Raw genomic sequence first — 18,763 nt, 5'->3', positions numbered from 1 at the left:
GTGAGGGAGCCATGGCAAGGCTCAGGGAGAGTGTACAGGGGAATGCAAGGGAGATGTAGTAAGAATTGAGAAGGGTGGACAAGGGTGAGAGAAAAGTGCAGAGAAGGAGGGGAGGGGGAGATTTATTACAACAAAATGTGACCATCCCTGCCAGCTTCCCCATAGACTTTCTAGGGAAGCTAACAGGGAGGGCCATGAATGGCAATAACATGATTGCAGAAGACAGCAACAAATTGCGAAGGCGACCCATTTGCCAAGCACTCAAGAGGTAGCAATCATGGGATTGACCATGGAAATGTTGCAATGGTAAGAACTCGGAGGATTGGTCATATTCATTATACTTTCAGCACCAACATAATGTTGAACTGTTGCTGAAAAAATGGCAGTAAGTAGTAGACTATCTTTAATGTATTTATTATGTATGTATTATTTGATGTATTAATCTACTGATGCAAGATATTTCATCTTAAATAGTCATGTGTCTTACTAAATGTGTTCTAGGCTATGATGTATATTATTACATTTATCCAAAAGGTTTGAAATGTAAAATGGTCATCTCCTCCACAGTCCCTGCAAAGAAAAATTCAATAGATTCACCCCCTACTTTCACATGTACATATCCTCAGCAAATGTAAAATGATCCTTTCATTTTAAAGATATATTCTTTTTTTGAGGGGGGGAGGGACTTCAGAAAATAAAGACTATTCCAATACTGTTTTCAAACTTTGGTTTCTTTCCTGCTCTGTTTCTAAAGAGATGAAATTTTGCTCTCGCTTGTTTTTAAAATATCTTGCATGAGACAATATGGTGATCATAAGATGATAATATTATTAACTCTTAACACAATGCAAGTCCTCCATATTATTGCATTATTATCTGGGGTTTTAAATATTTAGAGTTTAGAGTTTAGAGTTTATTGGATTTCTATACCGCCCTTCTCCCAGGGGACTCAGGGTGGTGTACAGCCACATTAAAACACATGAATTTATAAAATTTAAAACCAATTAAAACATATATATACAATTTGGCCCTCAAATTAAAACACACATACACCCACTTAAAATTCATATTAGGCCAGTCCGGCATGCTGAATCAGGAAGGTCTTTAGGGCACGCAGGTCGGGGCTAAGACGAATCTCTAGGGGCAGCTCATTCCAAAGGGCTGGTGCCCCCACAGAGAAGGCTCTCCCCCTGGGTGTCGCTAGTCAGCATAGTTTGGCCAATGGCACCCTGAGGAGCCCCTCTCTATGGGAGCGTATTGGCCGGTGGGAGGTTGTTGATGGCAGAAGGTGGTCTTGTATGTATCCCGGTCCTAAGCCATGGAGCGCTTTAAAGGTGGTGACCAACACCTTGAATTGCACTCGGAAGACCACCGGGAGCCAGTGCAGCTCGCGCAAGAGGGGTGTTACATGGGCGCGCCAAGTCGCACCCATAACCACCCGCACGGACGCATTCTGGACCAGTTGGAGCCTCCGAGTGCTCTTCAAGGGGAGCCCCATGTAGAGAGCGTTGCAGTAGTCCAGATGGGATGTGACGAGGGCATGAGTGACTGTGCGCAGGGCATCCCGGTTCAGAAAGGGACGCAACTGGTGCATCAGGCGAACCCGATAGAAAGCTCCCCTGGCCACGGCCATCATGTGCTCTTTCAAAGACAGCCGTGCATCCAGGAGAACACCCAAGTTGCGAGCCCTCTCTGTGGGGGCCAAGATCTCACTCCCAATAGTCATTGATGGCGCCAGCTGACTATACCGGGACGCCAGAAGCCACAGCCACTCAGTCTTGGATGGGTTGAGTTTGAGCCTGTTTCTCCCCATCCAGATCCGCATGGCCTCCAGGCACCGGGACATCACGTCAAGGGCATCATTGGGGTGGTTCGGAGTGGAGATGTACAGCTGAGTGTCATCAGTGTGCTGATGGAATCTCACTCCGAAACCACGGATGATCTCACCCAGCGGCTTCACATAAATGTTGAACAGAAGAAGCGAGAGGACTGACCCTTGCGGCATCCCACAAACAAGGCGCCTCGAGGTCGACCTCTGCCCCCCTGACAACACAAACTGCATGCGGTCAGAGAGGAAGGAGGAGAACCACCGCAACACGGTGCCCCCCACTCCTAACCCCTCCAATCGTCGCAGCATGATACCATGGTCGATGGTATCAAAAGCGCTGAGAGATCTAATAGGACCAGGACAGAGGAACAACCCCTGTCCTGAGCCCTCCAGAGATCATCAACCAATGCGACCAATGCTGTTTCCGTGCTGTGCCCTGGCCTGAAGCCCGACTGGAACGGGTCTAGATAATCGGCTTCATCCATATTTCTGTTGATAATTACTGAATAGGCTTCACTATCCACAGTACACTGAAACAGACCAGTCCATAAAGTAATAGGGGCCACCACATTATGTTATATTCCTAGTAAAACAAATAAGAATGCCTATCATGAAGGTTTGGTCTAAATTAGTGAGATTTGTTATTACTGTATTAAAAATAAGGCTTCCCTGAATTTTGAAACATATGCTAGACCTTTAAATTTGTGCATGACAATCTAGTTTTTTGTTTTTTTTGAATTTCAATTATTGATTTTATTTGAGGCTCTTTGGCTCATCAACATAAACATTTAAGCCATCAAAAATGCCAAATAAGCTTACAAATAAGTTTAACACTTCTTTTAATTTCTCTGTTTTTACTGTTGTAAGCCGCTTAGGGTAGCCCCAAGGCAAGATAGGCAGCAAATACATTTAACAAATAAATAATAACATAACACTGTGGAAAAAAGGCAAAAGGTGACATAACAAATAAAGCAGGGCTGAAGTTGAATACTCAGCAGGTCTTTAGATGAGCATAATTTCTTTCTGGAACAGAATTTCAAGGAAGGATTATTAAGAAATATACATTAAAACAAGTCAAACATGATTTTTATGCACTCCGTGGCCAGAATTGAGAATGCTGATTTGCTATGTTGCTCAGTTAAAATTTAACAAAGGTGAAGCAAAACCGAATTTGCATTTCCAACAGCTGACATCTTAAGGATGTTACATTTATAAAGTCAACTTGAACCTTTGTAATAATGAAGTAAGTTCTTAATATGACACACTTTAAATATTAAGAACTTAAAGGAAAAAAGCAATTGGCAGATATTTATTAAAAATACAAAAACAAATGGCAACAACTTGTATAGCCACTCATCTTATATATCAGTGTTGGAGAACCTTTTCGGCATTGAGATGATCTTCTGGTTTCCAGTGCGCACATGCCCCTTCCCGGCCGGCGTGCCTCTTACCCCTCAGTGGCACCTTCCTGCTTCCCAGCCGGCACACCTCTTACCCCTCAGCACCGCCTTCCCACTTCCCGGCTGGCATGCCTCTTAGCCCTTGGCAGCATCTCCATGCATGATGGTGGCTCCTCCTCCTTTTCCTCCTGGCTGCTCCAGTACCCCAGCCGGAAGCAGCAGCACGAGAACTGCCGCCGCCATCTCGCCCTTGCGGTGGCAGGAACAGCACGCGGGGCGGGCAGCTGCCCAGCCAGCAAAGGCTGCCCCACTGCCCGAGCCAGCCAAATGCTCTGGTGCTGCGGGCTGGAGCTACGCAAGAACCCCCCCTGGGTGGGGAGGGAGGTAAGCTCCGGCCCGCCCATCTTGGCTGGCAGCTCTGCTCCCCTTGCTCTTCCGGGTTCTGGCATGCCGGCCATCTGGTCTTCACAGGCGCAGGAGCACCAGAAACCAGATGAGCAGCCCCCAGTGCGCATGCACGTGTCAGGAAGATGATCTTCCGGTTTCCAGCACGTGCATGCGCACTAGCCAGCTGGTCTTCACACGTGCATGCGCACCAGAAACTGGAAGACCAGGTGGCCAGTGTGCATGTACGCGCTGGAAATGAGAAGATCATCTTCCCGGCACGCTCATGCACACTGGGCAGCTGCTCTTCAGTTTCTGGTACTCCTGTGTGTGAAGACCAGCTGTCTGGCGCGCCGGAACCCGGAAGAGCAATGGGCGATGGCTCGCGTGCCTGGAGAAATGGCTCTGTGTGCCACTTCTGCCACATATGCCATAGATTCACCATCACGGTTATATATCATAACCCTGAAAGCTTCACATAAACATTAAGATTATAAAAAACACAACAAAAACTAGCTGCACCCCAAAGGCTTAGAAACAACTGATTGGTTGTATTATGGTACACATATTATGTGTACCATATTATGGTATATTTTATTTTCTTAACATTATGAAATTCCCATCTGTTTTTACAAGCCAGACGAATGATCATTCAGTATGTATAACAACTGATGAAAATAGTTGTCCATATATTTAAGTCAACGGAGACTTAAATTAAAGGATTTAAAATAAATTAAAATCAAAATTCAACCATTAAAATCAGAACTGTGTAAGCCAATCCATTGTTATTTAATAGTTCTTTGGTACATAAAACCTTTTTAGTCTGAAGTTCAAATGTAATTATTATTAAATCATTTGTTTTTAGTACGTATTTTACCGGTGTTAAGATGTCCACTGTACAGTACTGGCATTCTAACAAATATTTTGATTATATATTTCTGAATATAATTACTTTTTGTTTAAAACAATAAAACTGCCAAAACCCATAATCACCAAATTTGCTTACAAATGCAACAGTTTATGAGGCTGTTATCCCCGTCTAGATCTAATGCTGTGTATTTATCTGTGGAGAATGAATTTCAGAACAACATTTCCTAATTACTGGGACCACTGGTAAATCAAACTAAAATTCCTGTATGCAATAAAAATAGTAAATTGCTCCCATTCCCACCACTGCTGGATGTCAGAAGATGGGCTTTCTCTTTGCAGCAGGGAGCAACTTTTCCCACCTCATGTTTTATGAGAACGTTCACCAAAAATGCAAATATATATCTAATTAATTCTACATCGTGTTTGTGTGTAATTTATCATTCAGACTGCTACATCTAATTTCCCTGGCAGGATATTAGTGCAATATTATCAGCTTCAAAAGCTAACAGCTGTGCCATTTTATTAAGCTTTTTCCCCTCCTGTTTATATCATGGAAGATCAACTCAAAAGTCTTTAAAGCACATTCCTGTTCTTTTCAGATAATTAATGTACATGAAATTAAGTTTGTGATCATTCAACCAAATAAGCACAATCAACCATCATTTATCTTAAGAAGAAGCAAATAAAGATTGATAATCTCTAGAAACCTTACAAACTGCATGAACAAATCATGAGATAAAATTAAAAAATATCAGAACTATTCATGAAATCGCCATAGAATTTCAGCATTTTTATTAAAGCCTAATTTTAATTATTAAGACCCATGGATACTATTCAGTATTAGATTGAGAGAAATATTCCTTGGGTACACTTTATTACAAAAATAAACAATAGTAATGAAAATATATTATTTTATTTCATACAGTACAACAAAATAAAGTTTGTCTCAGGATTCCAACTAGCCAACAGAAACCCCGTAAGAACTGTTTAGAGCTCACAGATAGAAAAAATAATTAGGAATGTCAATTCCTTCCCCTAACTTCCACAGCAGTAAATTATATACTTTAATTATTATAACTCACTTTCCTTTTAAGATAATTCTCAAGATAGGTAATAAAATCCTGCATCAATATGGTTAAAATTTGAAATTGTGAATAATAACAGCAACCCTTTATTATTTTTAAAATCCAACAGTCTGATATATAATGATCAGATCTGTCATTTTGACAATACCTGAACTTTATTGCAGGAGTCAGCAATGTAGAGCAGATGGCCTGCCTCCTGTCTTCCCAGATTCATGTCTCTCCAGAACTCCCTCTTAGTTGCCATCAATTTGCAGAAACAATGCCAAGCTGCTATGATTTGTGGCAAGGTAGGCACAGCTGAAATTCTGCTGTAGAAGAATGAGAAAGATTCCCCGTCTTCTAAAATAGCAACTTGCTATTTGGAGAAGGCAAAGTTTGCTGTTGATCGCTTACTAGATGCTTAGTATACTATCAAAAATTTCTGACAATGTGAAGAACCCTTGAGAAGTTCCAGTATTAATGAATCTCCATTGCATAAACATACTTTCTCTTGCAATCATTATAAAATCTATGGACTTTTTGTTGCTTCTATTTTTCTCTGCTAGTTAATAACACTGGAGTGCTTACAAGCTATGCTGTTGTTTTTGGAGACTGTCCTCTTTCTCTTTCATAGAAATATAAGGAATGTAATCTCACCTACTGGAAGAAGATATATAAAGCTCAGAGACACATTTATCAGAGAGATGTTGAGTGAATAATTATGGAATTAAAATTATTTGATAGAAAATAAGCTGGAAATGATTGATGGCAGCCTCTGGCTTATCTTGGAAAGAAAAAGGATTGGTTAATATTTTAATGGTTTTAGTAAGTTATATTTTTTAATGTTTTTAATGATTTCTGTGGAGTTCTTTTCAATTTTCAATCTTGTAAGCTGCCTAGAGTCAAGGCAGCAAGATTGATGGCCATATAAATTTAATAATATTTATCAAATTTAGAGACTACCCATCTCATACATAGAGCATCTCTGGGCAGTGTAAAATTAAAAACATAAATACTGTATAAAATATTAGATTTCCATAGGAGGCAGTTAATGTTTTGACCTAGGTCAGGGGTTGGCAACCTTAAACACTCCACAAAGAGTGTAGAGCCACAAAGATGTCCTTTTTCCTCTACCTGTCCTAACCAAAAGCCCTATCAATTGTGGAGCCAACCGGTGACAGGGAGCCGCAACAGAGGGATGAAAGAGCCACATGCGGCTCAAGAGCCATGGGTTGCTGACCCCTGACCTAAGTGTTCCCAAACCATTAAGCAGACTCCTTATCCCGCCAAAAATCCCTTTTTATCAAGTTACTGTGAATTTCTCTCCTTCACACTCAGCAAAGTCGTTCAAGGGACAATTTACAGTCACAGACATTATCTGGCTTGGAGAGCTGCCAGGCTGATATCTTCACAACTTGGCAAGGAGTCTCGGAGAGTCACAAACCAATTAGGCAAACTATTTGTCTCCTGCAAACTCCACTCCTCTTTCGCTCCTCTTTTATTCCCTCTGGGAGGGGCCATTCATTGTCCACCTGTGGCCTTACTCCCGTCAAGCCTTGTTCTTTAGCTGTTCCCTTCGTCTGGCAACTCTGCGAATGCGCACACTGGGAACAGGCTCCATCTGTTCGTCTGCCTCACTGATGTCTGACTCTGAAGGCAGCTGATAACTGGCATCCAGCCCTGGCCCTCTCTCTGTCTCCGATACAGAGCTCTCATCAGAGCCTTCCCCAGACACCAGGACTGGCCCATGTTCCTCCCCAACCTCCTCACTGTCCGAATCTGCTGCCAGCTCTGCTGGCCAGTGGCGGGCCACAACAGTTAAAAGAATAGAATTAAAGTTTAAAAACTTGGGGGAAGGGTCTCTAAGGCGCTAACCAACTCCAAGTTTGTTTGCTTCTCTGAGAGCCCCAAGTGGACAGAGCCAGATGTTCAAACTCTTTTGGAAGAGCAGGAACGTGGGAGCCCACCTCATCTCTCAGGGGAGGATATTCTAAAGGGAGGAAGCAGCATGGAAGACTCTCTTCCTGGAACCTGCCAGTCAAAACTCCTTAACATGGGTGGGTGGGATGGGTCAATGTAAGGGGAAGAAGGCAGTTCTGCAGGTATCCTGGCCCCAAGACATGTAGGGCTTTAAAGGTGATAACCAACAACTTGGATCTGGAAACAAACCAGCAATCAGTGCAGCTCATGAAGTGAAGGTGTTATATGTATCATCCTTGGGGTGCCCAAAATTTCATGTGTGGTAACATTCTTACCAGCTGAAGCTTCTGGATAGTTTTCATGGGTAGCCCCATATAGAAGAGTGTGTTGCAATAATCTAAGCAGGAAATGACCACATGAGAGTCACTGAGAGAAGGGCCTCCCTATCCTAAAATATTTGGAGACAGATGGTTAGATAATTTTAGGTTGCAGACTAGACTAGGAAGTTGAAAAACCTTCTGGAAGTCAGTAGAAAACCAATTCTGTATTGATGTGAAGAAAATTGTATGGAACCGTATATGTAGATATCAGAAATGGAGCTTGATGTTTTTATGTAAAGCAAAAAATGGGACAATTGTCTGAGTTTGTGAGTAGAAGTCTCAAGTCTCTCTTCCCAGAATTCTAGCCTCCTGTTCAGCTTTGGGAAAGTAGGATGGTAGTTCATGCTGCCACCATCAATCTTCCAATGAGTGACCACCTGGCACTTACCCCTTAATTTTAGTAGTGTGAAACAGAGGTTTCAAAATCTATATTACCTTTCTAAATTTAAATGTCAAAATATTAAAGCTGAAATATCTTCTCTAAGCCCCATGGCTCATAGGCATGTGGCTAAAAGGTACAGCGCCTTCTTCTGTCTTGGGGAAATAAAACAATCTCTTAAGAAATAAATAAAATCAAACTTTATTAAAAGCATAAAAATATAAAAAGTAAAAAAAAACATTTTTAACTTTACAGATTAAAATACAAACATTTAATATTGAAATAAGGAGTTACAGAGCTGTTGAAATCAGGGGATACAGCAGGAAACATTACAAAAAAATAAAAAAAATAAAATACAAGGCTCCAAAGAGTCCACAAGATGGTGCCGATCTACAAATCTGTTAAAGAACTCTGAAAAGACACTGGAATGATTCCAGTTTATATTACATGTCACAAAATGAATGAATGGGAGGAATGAAGAGTGGGAGGGAGCGGAAAGGAGAAAAATCCCTCATGCGTAACTTGAGGCATGATTCAAAGCTGACTTTGAAAAATCTGATTTCTCTCTCTCTCTCTCTCTCTCTCTCACACACACACACACCAGAAAATTACACTTTAGCACAACACAGTAACATGTCATAAAAATATGGTGCAAAATTTCTTGCTTGAACATATCTACTCATATAGAAATAAAGTAATCTTGCAGTTAAGATTCTCTGTTATCTCTTATATGGTCCTTCCTGGTATCTTGGAATTCTAAACCTCATGCAGAGGCTGTGTGGAAATGTTAGCTGCATTCTCCCCCAATGTGGTTCACTGTTTCTCTTGAGTTATAGCCTTCATTTTAAAAAGGACCAAGCTGTTGTTATCTTCAGCACTTGGAGAGGCAGGACGATATGATCTGTGTTTGTAACAAAGAGCATCCCTCACTTGAGAAGAATGTGGATTGTGCAGCTGGCATATAGGGTGTGGCCTGGCTACATTTACAACAGGAATATAATACAGCGTACAACTTAATTTGTAGCTTGTTTTTAAATTAACAGAATCAAAATCTGCACAGAAATCCACAAAGGCAACAGTTTCCTATTGGCATGTTTTTCATGTTTATTTATCAGGTGATCCAATACAAGACTGTGATCAATTGTTGAGTGTCCTGCTAAAATTCCTGCCTGTTGCTCTCAAGCACATTGCTATCAATGACCTAATTCTCTAATTTATTAGCTAGATATTTTGCATACATTTTAGTTGTACAGATTAATTGTCTATACTCCCTTAGTGGCTACCATCATCTTTTCTATATATTGTGATCACTATTCTTATATTTCAAACGTGGGGAAGTTCGTAAGAGGAATTAATAATATTAAAGAGCTTAACCAAAATAGGTTTCTACCAAATGATATTAGCTTTTAAATAAATCATCAGGGATATAGTCTTTTTCTGGGGCTTTGCCTAATGGCAGTACCAATATCAGAGATTTGATTTCTTTTGGGTGGTTGGGGGGGGGCGGGGGAGGAAAAAGTAAGTAGCATCTAGCAAGTAGCAGTAGGATTTAGATTAATTGGAGAATTAACGGAAGTGGGGCAAGGAGCAAATAATCTAGTATAATGGTTCTTCCTTTCCTCTTTGGATACTCTAATCTTTAGGATGTTCTTAGCTTCACCCAAATTGGCATTTATCAGTTTTCAGAACAATGTTTTGTCTTTAGAATCTATGACAGTCAGGAATGAATATCAATGAGTCATTTATTATAATTTCTTATATTTTAAGAAATATTTACATTCCATTTTCTTCCTAAGCAGTTCAATGAATATCCATGAGGAATCACTATCTTCTATTCTTGCCAAATTCCGAACCATACAACATGTTGTTCTACATTAAACCAGTGGCCAAGTTGTTGAAATTTAATTTAGAGCTGTCCTGCCTGTTACTGATTTTCAATGTTCAATTGTTTGTTGATAGTAGCTTCCAAAGGGAGGGAGCCACCACAGAGAAGCCCGTCTTCTGCGTCCCACCATTTGTATCTTCTTAGAAGATGGGATCTGTAACATTCCTTCCCTTCCCGCTCTAGTGGATTGGGATGACACAACCCCTCATATGATTAGTTCCCAAGCCATTAAAGATGCAAACCTTTCTATTTCTTTTACCCTGTCCTTCCTCTGAATAAACCAAGATAAAGTTTCATAAAGCTTTAGACATGATTATTTAAGAGAGGATAAATATAATTTAAGAGCTGAAGACTCATGTAGCTCTTACTCTATCCCATAGAAGTCCCCAGTGAAGACAATAAATGTGGGCATGGCTGGTGATTAGAATGGCTTATGGAAGTTTACAATTTTGAAAATAAAAGGAGTGGAAGGTACCGTATTTTTTGCATTATAAGATGCACTTCCCCTCCCTCCCCAAAGTGGATGAAAATGTCTATGTGTCTTATAGAGCGAATATTGCGGAGGGGTAGGGGGGTTGGTGTGGCAGCAGGGAACGCTGGAGCCTTCTCTGCCAAGCAGGTGATTGGCGGTTGGATCAGCTTTCCGGAATACCACGGATCAGCTCTTCTAGGCGGCGGGGATTGCCACTGCTGCCTATCTCAGTCTGTTCGCTGCTGCCATTCGCTGCCACCGCCCATTTGCTGATTGGTGGCAGCGAGTGGGCAGCGGTAAATAGCAAGAATGATAGGCAGCAATAGGCAGTGGCAGCAATCCCCGCCGCCTAGAACAGCTGATTGGCTGTATTCCGGGAGGCAAATCCAATTGCCAATCAGCTGCTCAGTAGCGAAGGCTACAGTGTTTATCGCCAGTGGCAGCAGCTCAGCTCAGTTGATTAGTGGTGAGAGCAACGGAGCGAGGCCCTGACAATCCACGTGCTGGAGCTGCGATAACGTACTGAAGCAGACGAGGCTGTTTGCTGCAAGGACACTAGTCAGATGCTGGGAGGAGAGGCAGATTTTTTTTTCTTGTTTTCCTCCTCTATAGCTAATGTGTGTCTTATAGTCCGGAGCATCTTAGGGTGAAAAATACAGTAAATAGCATGAATTAACAAATGAAATAAAATGCTGCATGAAAATGAAACAGAAGAATGTGATAGATGTGAATGAAGATGTTCTGATCAGGTGAAAAAGAGCTGATAAGTCTTTTTATGCACAGAAGTCTTCACTTCTGTGCATGATAAGTATATGCACAGAAGTGAAGGTATAAGTTTAATTATGAATGAAAGTGCTAAACTTTATCCCAGAAAATATAAATTGGTGTCATTTAGGCTGTAGATATATGTGAAAGCAGAAATACATAAGTTGATGATACATGCAAATTACTCTCCAGTAAAAAAGGCTGTAGATGAGAAAAATAATGCAGATATGGAAATATTTAATATAACTAATGATGACAGAAAGATACTGCATAATGCGTACAAAGGGAAAAAAGCTAATTATGTAATCAAATGTAATCAAAAAGAAACGTTTTAAGATTTTTAAAAGCAAAAATGCAGTGTAGTTTTGATGAAAATAAGAAAACTGGAGAACAGGGATGAACAAAAGTCTTTTTGCAGAGCAACTATAATTAAAAATAGATGTGATTAAATGATTTGGGATGAAACTGAAGTGATACTGCATGAACAGAATGAAACTAATGCTATCTATAGTAAAGTCTAAAGAAATGAGGAAGACTGCAGGTTTTGAGAATGTTAACTAAAAATATTAAAATATGTATCTAGTTTACTGTAGGAATGCCAGTGTAATTTGATTAACACATCTGTGAAGATTAAATCTACACATGAGAATTGGATGAATGCCATTGTGTTCCCCCTGCACAAAAAGAATGGTAGGAAGAATGAATGCAAAAAAATACAGGGAGATTAGTTTGTTAACTGTCTTGGAAGATGCTTGGCAGAATTCTGATCAAACGATTATGATAGGAGTAATTTGAGCCAAAAAACTGTAGTGGGGTTTTGCAGTCGGCAGGAGGCATGCAAATCAGATACTTTATATTCAACGTGTCACTGACAAATGTATAAATATGAAAAAGAAAGTCTATTGTATTTGTTGTTTTAACAAAAAGATATGATAAACGGAATTTTTGACTTAAATGTAGTTGGCATGGTGTTCAAAGAGAAAGAGGTGAAAAGTTGACAGAAGAGCAGGCAGTGCAAGCATAGTTTGCAAAAATAGTTATTAATGTTATAAATTAGATTTAGCTATGTTTTCTTTTATTTTGATGTCTTTAATTTCTTTTGATTACTATTTCTTACTCGCTTTTCACCCTTTGCATAATATAGCTTACCTTGAAAGATAACTTCACAATTGGTGTGATGTACTCTTAAGAATTTTAAAGTGAAAGAATACTTTTTTAATTAAATATTTATAAGTTATGAGAGGCAATTCACTGAATTGCTGCAATTTTCTTCTGTAAAGTTCTGTGACCTTATTTGTTTTATAAGAAAAAGAAGAAGAGCAGGCTTACTATCTCTACTAATAAAAGTAAATAAATCCTGATTTTAAAAAATACAGTATTTATACATACATACATACATACCCACCCACCCACCCACCCACCCATACATATGTATATGGTGGGTGGCTACTGGTTCTACCCCGATCAGTGAACCGGTAGCGGCAGCGACAGAAGGCTCCTCCCACCTGCGCCGGATGCTTCTGTGCATGCGCAAAAGCACGCATGCGCATGAGCGAACCGGTAGCAACGGGTTTTGCAATCCACTACTGATATGTATATATGTATGTATATATGTATATATCCAATATACCCGTACCCGCCACTACATTCAAGCAAGATTCCCAGGTCTGCTGGCAAAGCCATGCCTTCATGGAGTTTGGAAAATGTAGAGGCTAATCTTATTTCCGCAGGGAAGGAGGCCAGCATGAAAAAAGCCTTCTTTTTGGCCCCACTAAATAGACCTCTTTAATGGGGGTGGGTGGGATGGAGAAGACACCTCTCTGATCTGGTGAGTTGGAGAGATGTAACTGGGAATAGATGGCCCTTCAAATAACCTGGCCCCAAGCTATCTAGGGCTTTAAAGTTAATGGACAGCACCTTGAATTGGACATGGAAGCAAATCAACATTTAATGCAGCTCCCATAAGAACGGTGCCACATGTGCAACTGCAGACTTGCACAAAACCATGCAGGCCCTGTATTTTGAACCAACTGAAGTTTCTGAATATTTTTCAAGTGGAATCCCATATAAAGCGCATTATAATAGTCAAGACACTAAGGTATGGTCATGCATGTTCTGTTGGTCCAGGGAAGGATGTAACTGGTGCATAGCCTACACTTGAAAAAAAAAACCCTCCTGCCCATGATTGTCGCTTGCTCCTTGGAGCAGGATTCTTGAGTCCATGGGAACCCACATTGTGCACTGGGTCCATCTGGGCACGGCAACATCATTCAAAACCAAAGATAGCGATTCTCCATGGACCAAAGAACCCTAAACTCAGAGCCATTCTATCTTACCAGGGCTCAGTTTCAGCCTGTTGTTTCCATCCAGCTCTTAACAGACTCGAGGCATTGTGAGAGGGAGGTCATGACACTGCTTAATTCACCAGATATCATCCTTCCCTGGAAGGAAACAGGGCACCTTAAAGAAAGTGATGATTATCTGCAGACACAATTAGTGTGTCAGAAGTGTTCATGTTTCACCCTCTGAATTGCCAGGAGGTAGATTTTGATAGCAGCTCTTACCTGTATTTGGGCAAGCATGTTTTTCATTCCTGCTAGTGGTGCTCTAGATGTCTCTTCATCCATTTCATATCTCTCAATTCCTCTGTATGCCATGGGTATGGGTGCAATCCTGTTCAAAGCCCCAGTCACCTCCCTATTCCAGGTGACAACTAAGGATTTGGCAGGGCTACACAGCAGATCTTCACTTATAATACCCAGCTCTTTTTGAAACCCATCCGAATCCATCGGTTGCTGGGGGGTGGGATTGATCTAGTAGGTCCTGCCTCTCTGTGGAGAAGGTAAGGCTTTAAGACAAGGGGATGTAGGATAGGTCCACCAATTCCCGATCACATAGGCACCGCTCCAACAAGAACACCAAATTGGTTGTTTGACCCTAGATGTTCTGGGTCAGGCCCATGATAGTCATCAATTCCATGAACTCCTACCCCTGCTCCAGAGATCACAGAACAAATTCCTCTGAAACTATGAATCTGGGAAACTCCATCTTCAGCTCTGCAGTGAAGTCCAGGAGATCAGGCAGGGAAGCTGCTACACAGCAGGGAGGCTGGTACAGTAGCAATCCCATTTGGTTCCTCAAGCCCAACCTAAGAAAAAGGGCACGCTTGAAGCAATGCCCCTGGAAGCTATCAGAGATTCTCTGATGACAACAGCCCCACTGCCTCCCTACACTCTATAGTCTAGGCTGGTGCAAAGCTCGATAGCCAGCTAAGCACATTTCGGAGAGAGGAACCCCACCTCTGCTCTCAGATACAAATTGGTGATGCAAGTGAGATCAGCCTTCTCTTCAAGAATCAAATCAACAATAAGGCAAGCTGATCTGACATTTAGAACCAGCAGTCTAAAACCCGGGCCTCCATAAATTTACTGACTAGGTAAACGGATTGAGTTCAAGGGGCTGAAACACAAGATCAATACCAGATTCCAAGGGCACATTCCTTCAAAGTGACCTGGCCTTTGTCTCCTGCCATATGCCTACCTGACACCACCGAAATATACTGTCTTATTCTGCATACTCCACCTGCCAATATTCTTGCAAACACATATATTTATTTATGTACAAAGTATTTTGAATTTCACTGACAACTGGCTGATTGCCAGATAATTCAGTTAAACTGATATACTATGGTACTTCTGTGGCTTAATACCACATTATTAGAATCCGTAAAAATGAGGCATTTTTACTTGAAATGCAGGGCATGATGGTAAATCAGCTTTCCAATTTCAGAAAAAAAAACTTAAATGTTTTATATCACAGTGAAGGTTAAGTAACAAGAAACAAAAACAACTCCTTTTAGAATACCCCAAGGCAGAATTTCCACAATGTCTGAAGGAGTAAAGCCTCTCATATGTAGGACTGGAGAAGAATTTGCAACACAACCAGCCTTTTCTTCTGACTAAATCACATCCCAAATGTATTTTAAAAAGGAGATACTCTTTGGGATTTATCAGGAGGACTGTTCTCTAAGCAAGGAAAAATCTGGTTCTGATGTTACTGATGATGTTACCCAGTCGGGTAATGAAACATCTGCAAGCAAACAATCAAGCTCAGAGAGCACCAAGGTCTCCACAAGACAGAATCTAATAATTAATCAGGTGGAAGATAAGGGGAAATAACTCCTTTGAGAAGCAGTATGTAATTAAATCAGAGGGTGACCACTGCTGGTTTGCAAAGGAACTGCAGGTGCAAATAATAATAAAAACAAAACAAAACAAAAAACAAAATATCTTGTGACATTATACAATCTTGCAAGATTTTGTTGTTCTTATTCAGAATTGTTAATAAATAAAAACAGTGCAAAACATGCTCATTAAAAAGGTGAGAGGGAGGAAGGGAAGAACGAAGTAAACAATTCCTCCCTAGTATATTTTGCAGAATATGCACTGAAGAATCTTATAAAATATTTACACTTTATTAGCATTTTTATACTTCACCTTGCATTTCAGCCTGTTAAACATTTGCTCATATAAAGATCTTTTTCCCAGGGAGAGGGGATGAAAACGTTTAACAAAACTGGAACAGTTTGATTAGACAAATTTCACAGAGGATAATACTGCAAATTACACTCTATCCTATGACCAAGGCTCATTGCTAATCCTTGCCATTGTTTGGAACAGGATGATAGGACAGCTTTTCTTATGATCCCATAAACATTTGTGAATTATAAAGAGGCATTTATACTCAGCTGGAGTTACATTAATGGTATTGTAATGTTTCAAAAATTCTTACTCCTTTGCTTACCTCCAAAATCCAGCCTCATCAATCAGTCAATCTTTCATCTTTCCATCTATCCCAGATTCAGATTTCATTACTCTGACCAACTTTCAATCACCTTTACCTTAAGTTTCTTCACTATTTAAGTGACTTTCAGTTGACAGGCGGATGGCTAAGTATGAAAACATGTCATAGCACACTGCAAACTCCCTCATTCCCTCCTCCCTAATAAAGCAAAATGGAGAAGTTCAGAACTATATCCATTCAACTGTATATTAAAAGTAACCCAATAATTCTTCAAAGCTACAAAAAAAAACCCTTACAGTAGATTTTAATAATATGTACTGAAGCTAATGTCAAATAATATTTTGGGGAGTTAGTTGTTTCAGTTAAGTCAGTGTGGTCTAGGAGGCCAAAAAAGGAAGCATGGGCTACACTAAGACTCTCAGTGCTTTTCTGTTCACAAGTGCTACAGTACATCCATTAGGAATATACTTACCATGTGGTAAAGTTATATTTGCACCATCAATGATTGCTTGTGCCAGTTCATGATCATTGTTCTCAAACGCATGTGATGCAGCCTTCAAGGCATCCCAGATTTCCTTTCGGCCTTCAAAAGCAGGTGCTGTGTCCCAAAATTCATCTCTCTTGCTACGTAGCTGTCCATCTGTCATGGGGTAATCACTTTTCCATTTTGGTTTCTCCTTTTTCAGGGGCTGATTACGGCCAAGGGCAACTATATGAAAAGAAAGAAGGAAGTAAACTTGATTGTCTTTTCATGGGCAAAATGTTCACGTTCAAGCAACAGCTTTTGACAGTTTTTGGCCATCACTTAAACAGCTATTGTACATAATATTATTCATTTTAATTATTTATCTAGTATAGTGCTAGATGGTTCCTTCATTTGCCTATAAAGTTATTCCACCAAGGAGGAGAACTCTTGTTATATCTTAAAAATCATGGAAAGCTACATATTTTTGTTAATTCAATCTCTCACTTCCAGTTTGTCATTTCTTAGCTTGCCTTACAGAGGTCAATTTGTTTTGAACTGAAATAAACCTCTGTAGATTACGTGCCACCAAATCTGGAGCTGCTGTTTACTAAAAGCTAATAAGTATCTCTTAAAATAATGCACTTTCAATATATTAATCCACATAAATATTGTTCTCTCTTCTTAAAAAAAAAAATCAGAAACATATTCCTCAGATCCACTCTCCAAATAAGGAGAGAATGCAACAGTTCTATGAAAAAATATTCACCCACTTTCAGATTCTCTGAATTTCTGTAGAGTCCTCAAGTTATGACTATTCGCTTAAATAGTCATTCACGGTTTGAATTAATAATACCCTTGGAAAGGATGTTTTATGGCCTATAAAGCGCTTCTGACCCATTGCAAAACATCACACATACCCCTTAGGATGACATGATTGTAATCTGGGCATTTGGCAACCCATTCACATTTACAACTAGTCGTCAAACATCCCTCAATATGTGATCGCTATTTGTAATCTTCCTTGCTGGCTTCCCTGGAAAATCAATGCTTTCTGCATAGATTTTGGCAGGAAGAAATTTCAGTCTGTTGACTAGAGAGACATTTATGTGTGGCCTGTACTGGGCCTCACCATTCCCTCCGAGGTGCCAAAAATATGATTTTGCCCTGATTTCACCAGGGAGAATTTTTAGCGCCAGAGAGCAATGCACTTAAACTAAGGAGCAGAGATTGCCCCAGGGGAGATCACCAGGGAGGATTTTCAGCATCAGAGTGAAGAGACTTGTCCACAGCACATTCTGTACTTGTGTGTGACCTGCGCTGGGCCTCTTGGGGTCTCCCCCAAACCCCGAAGCACATTGCATTCCTTACCTGGGACTCTGTCCACTTAACAATTGTATAGATCAACTACTAAAATTTATCAGATCTTCATATGGGTCCTGTTGAAATGTGGTGTTTGCTTCATTTATTTCATAAACAAAAAATATCCAACATGCAATTACCAGTGTGAAAATGTTTCTCTTACATTAGATAACTGGTTGTACCTTCTTCAGCTGCCACAATTGCAAACAAATGCTTCGTGTAATTTGTAATCAGTCTCTCACATTACAATACTGTGAAGCAATTCTGGCCCATTCCTTCATGGCAAACTCCTTCAACTTAATTAACACTAGAGGGGTTTCAAACATAAAATGCTTGTTCAGGTTCTGCCAAAATATTTATGATATTTATGTCTGGACTTTCATTTAACCATTCTAAAACAACGCATTAGCTATTACCTTGCAGACTTGCTTGTATGTTCTCCAGTGGAGTTTTCTGACCCAAAGTGGAGTTTTATACTTTCTTCAATAATGGCAAATACTAAAGGCCTTGAGAAGCAAAACACCTCCAAGTCATGACACTATCACCTCATGCTTAACAGCTGGGATGAGGTTGTTATGGTGGAATGCAATGTTTGTGTTCCCATCAGACATAATTATATTCATGTAGCTCCATAGTTCCTCTATTGATTGGAAGGGTTGCTTTCTGGCATACTTGAGTGGAAGGTTCGTTTTCTGGCATACTTGGAACAAGCCTTAACGTTCTTCTTAATGAGTTCTGGCTTGTCAGTCTCCCATGAATATCATTACTTGATGCCTTTTTGGTAATGG

General features: G+C 40.3%; 1 protein-coding gene and 1 long non-coding RNA gene across 3 annotated transcripts in view; both read right to left on the bottom strand.

Moving 5' to 3' along the window:
* The window catches only part of UBTD2 (ubiquitin domain containing 2), a 74,254-nt gene that overhangs the window by 9,157 nt on the left and 46,334 nt on the right, over positions 1–18,763 (bottom strand). For both annotated transcript variants that reach the window (XM_087887411.1, XM_034405613.3), the window contains exon 2: positions 16,623–16,859. In XM_087887411.1, the coding sequence (XP_087743537.1) occupies positions 16,623–16,797 (175 nt within the window). In that variant the 5' untranslated portion in view covers positions 16,798–16,859. The remainder of the gene's footprint in view (positions 1–16,622; positions 16,860–18,763) is intronic.
* LOC132710948 (uncharacterized) lies at positions 8,403–16,616 on the bottom strand. The gene is made up of 2 exons (XR_009621688.2): positions 13,912–16,616; positions 8,403–9,126 (listed from the first exon to the last, which is right to left on the bottom strand). It is a non-coding gene; the product is annotated as an uncharacterized LOC132710948 (long non-coding RNA).

This window comes from Pantherophis guttatus, chromosome 2 (genome assembly GCF_059756535.1).
Source record: "Pantherophis guttatus breed Tessera chromosome 2, ASM5975653v1, whole genome shotgun sequence".
NCBI lineage: Eukaryota > Metazoa > Chordata > Lepidosauria > Squamata > Colubridae > Pantherophis > Pantherophis guttatus.
Note: the sequence above shows the minus strand (reverse complement) of the source record. Positions and strands in the feature narration are given on the sequence as shown.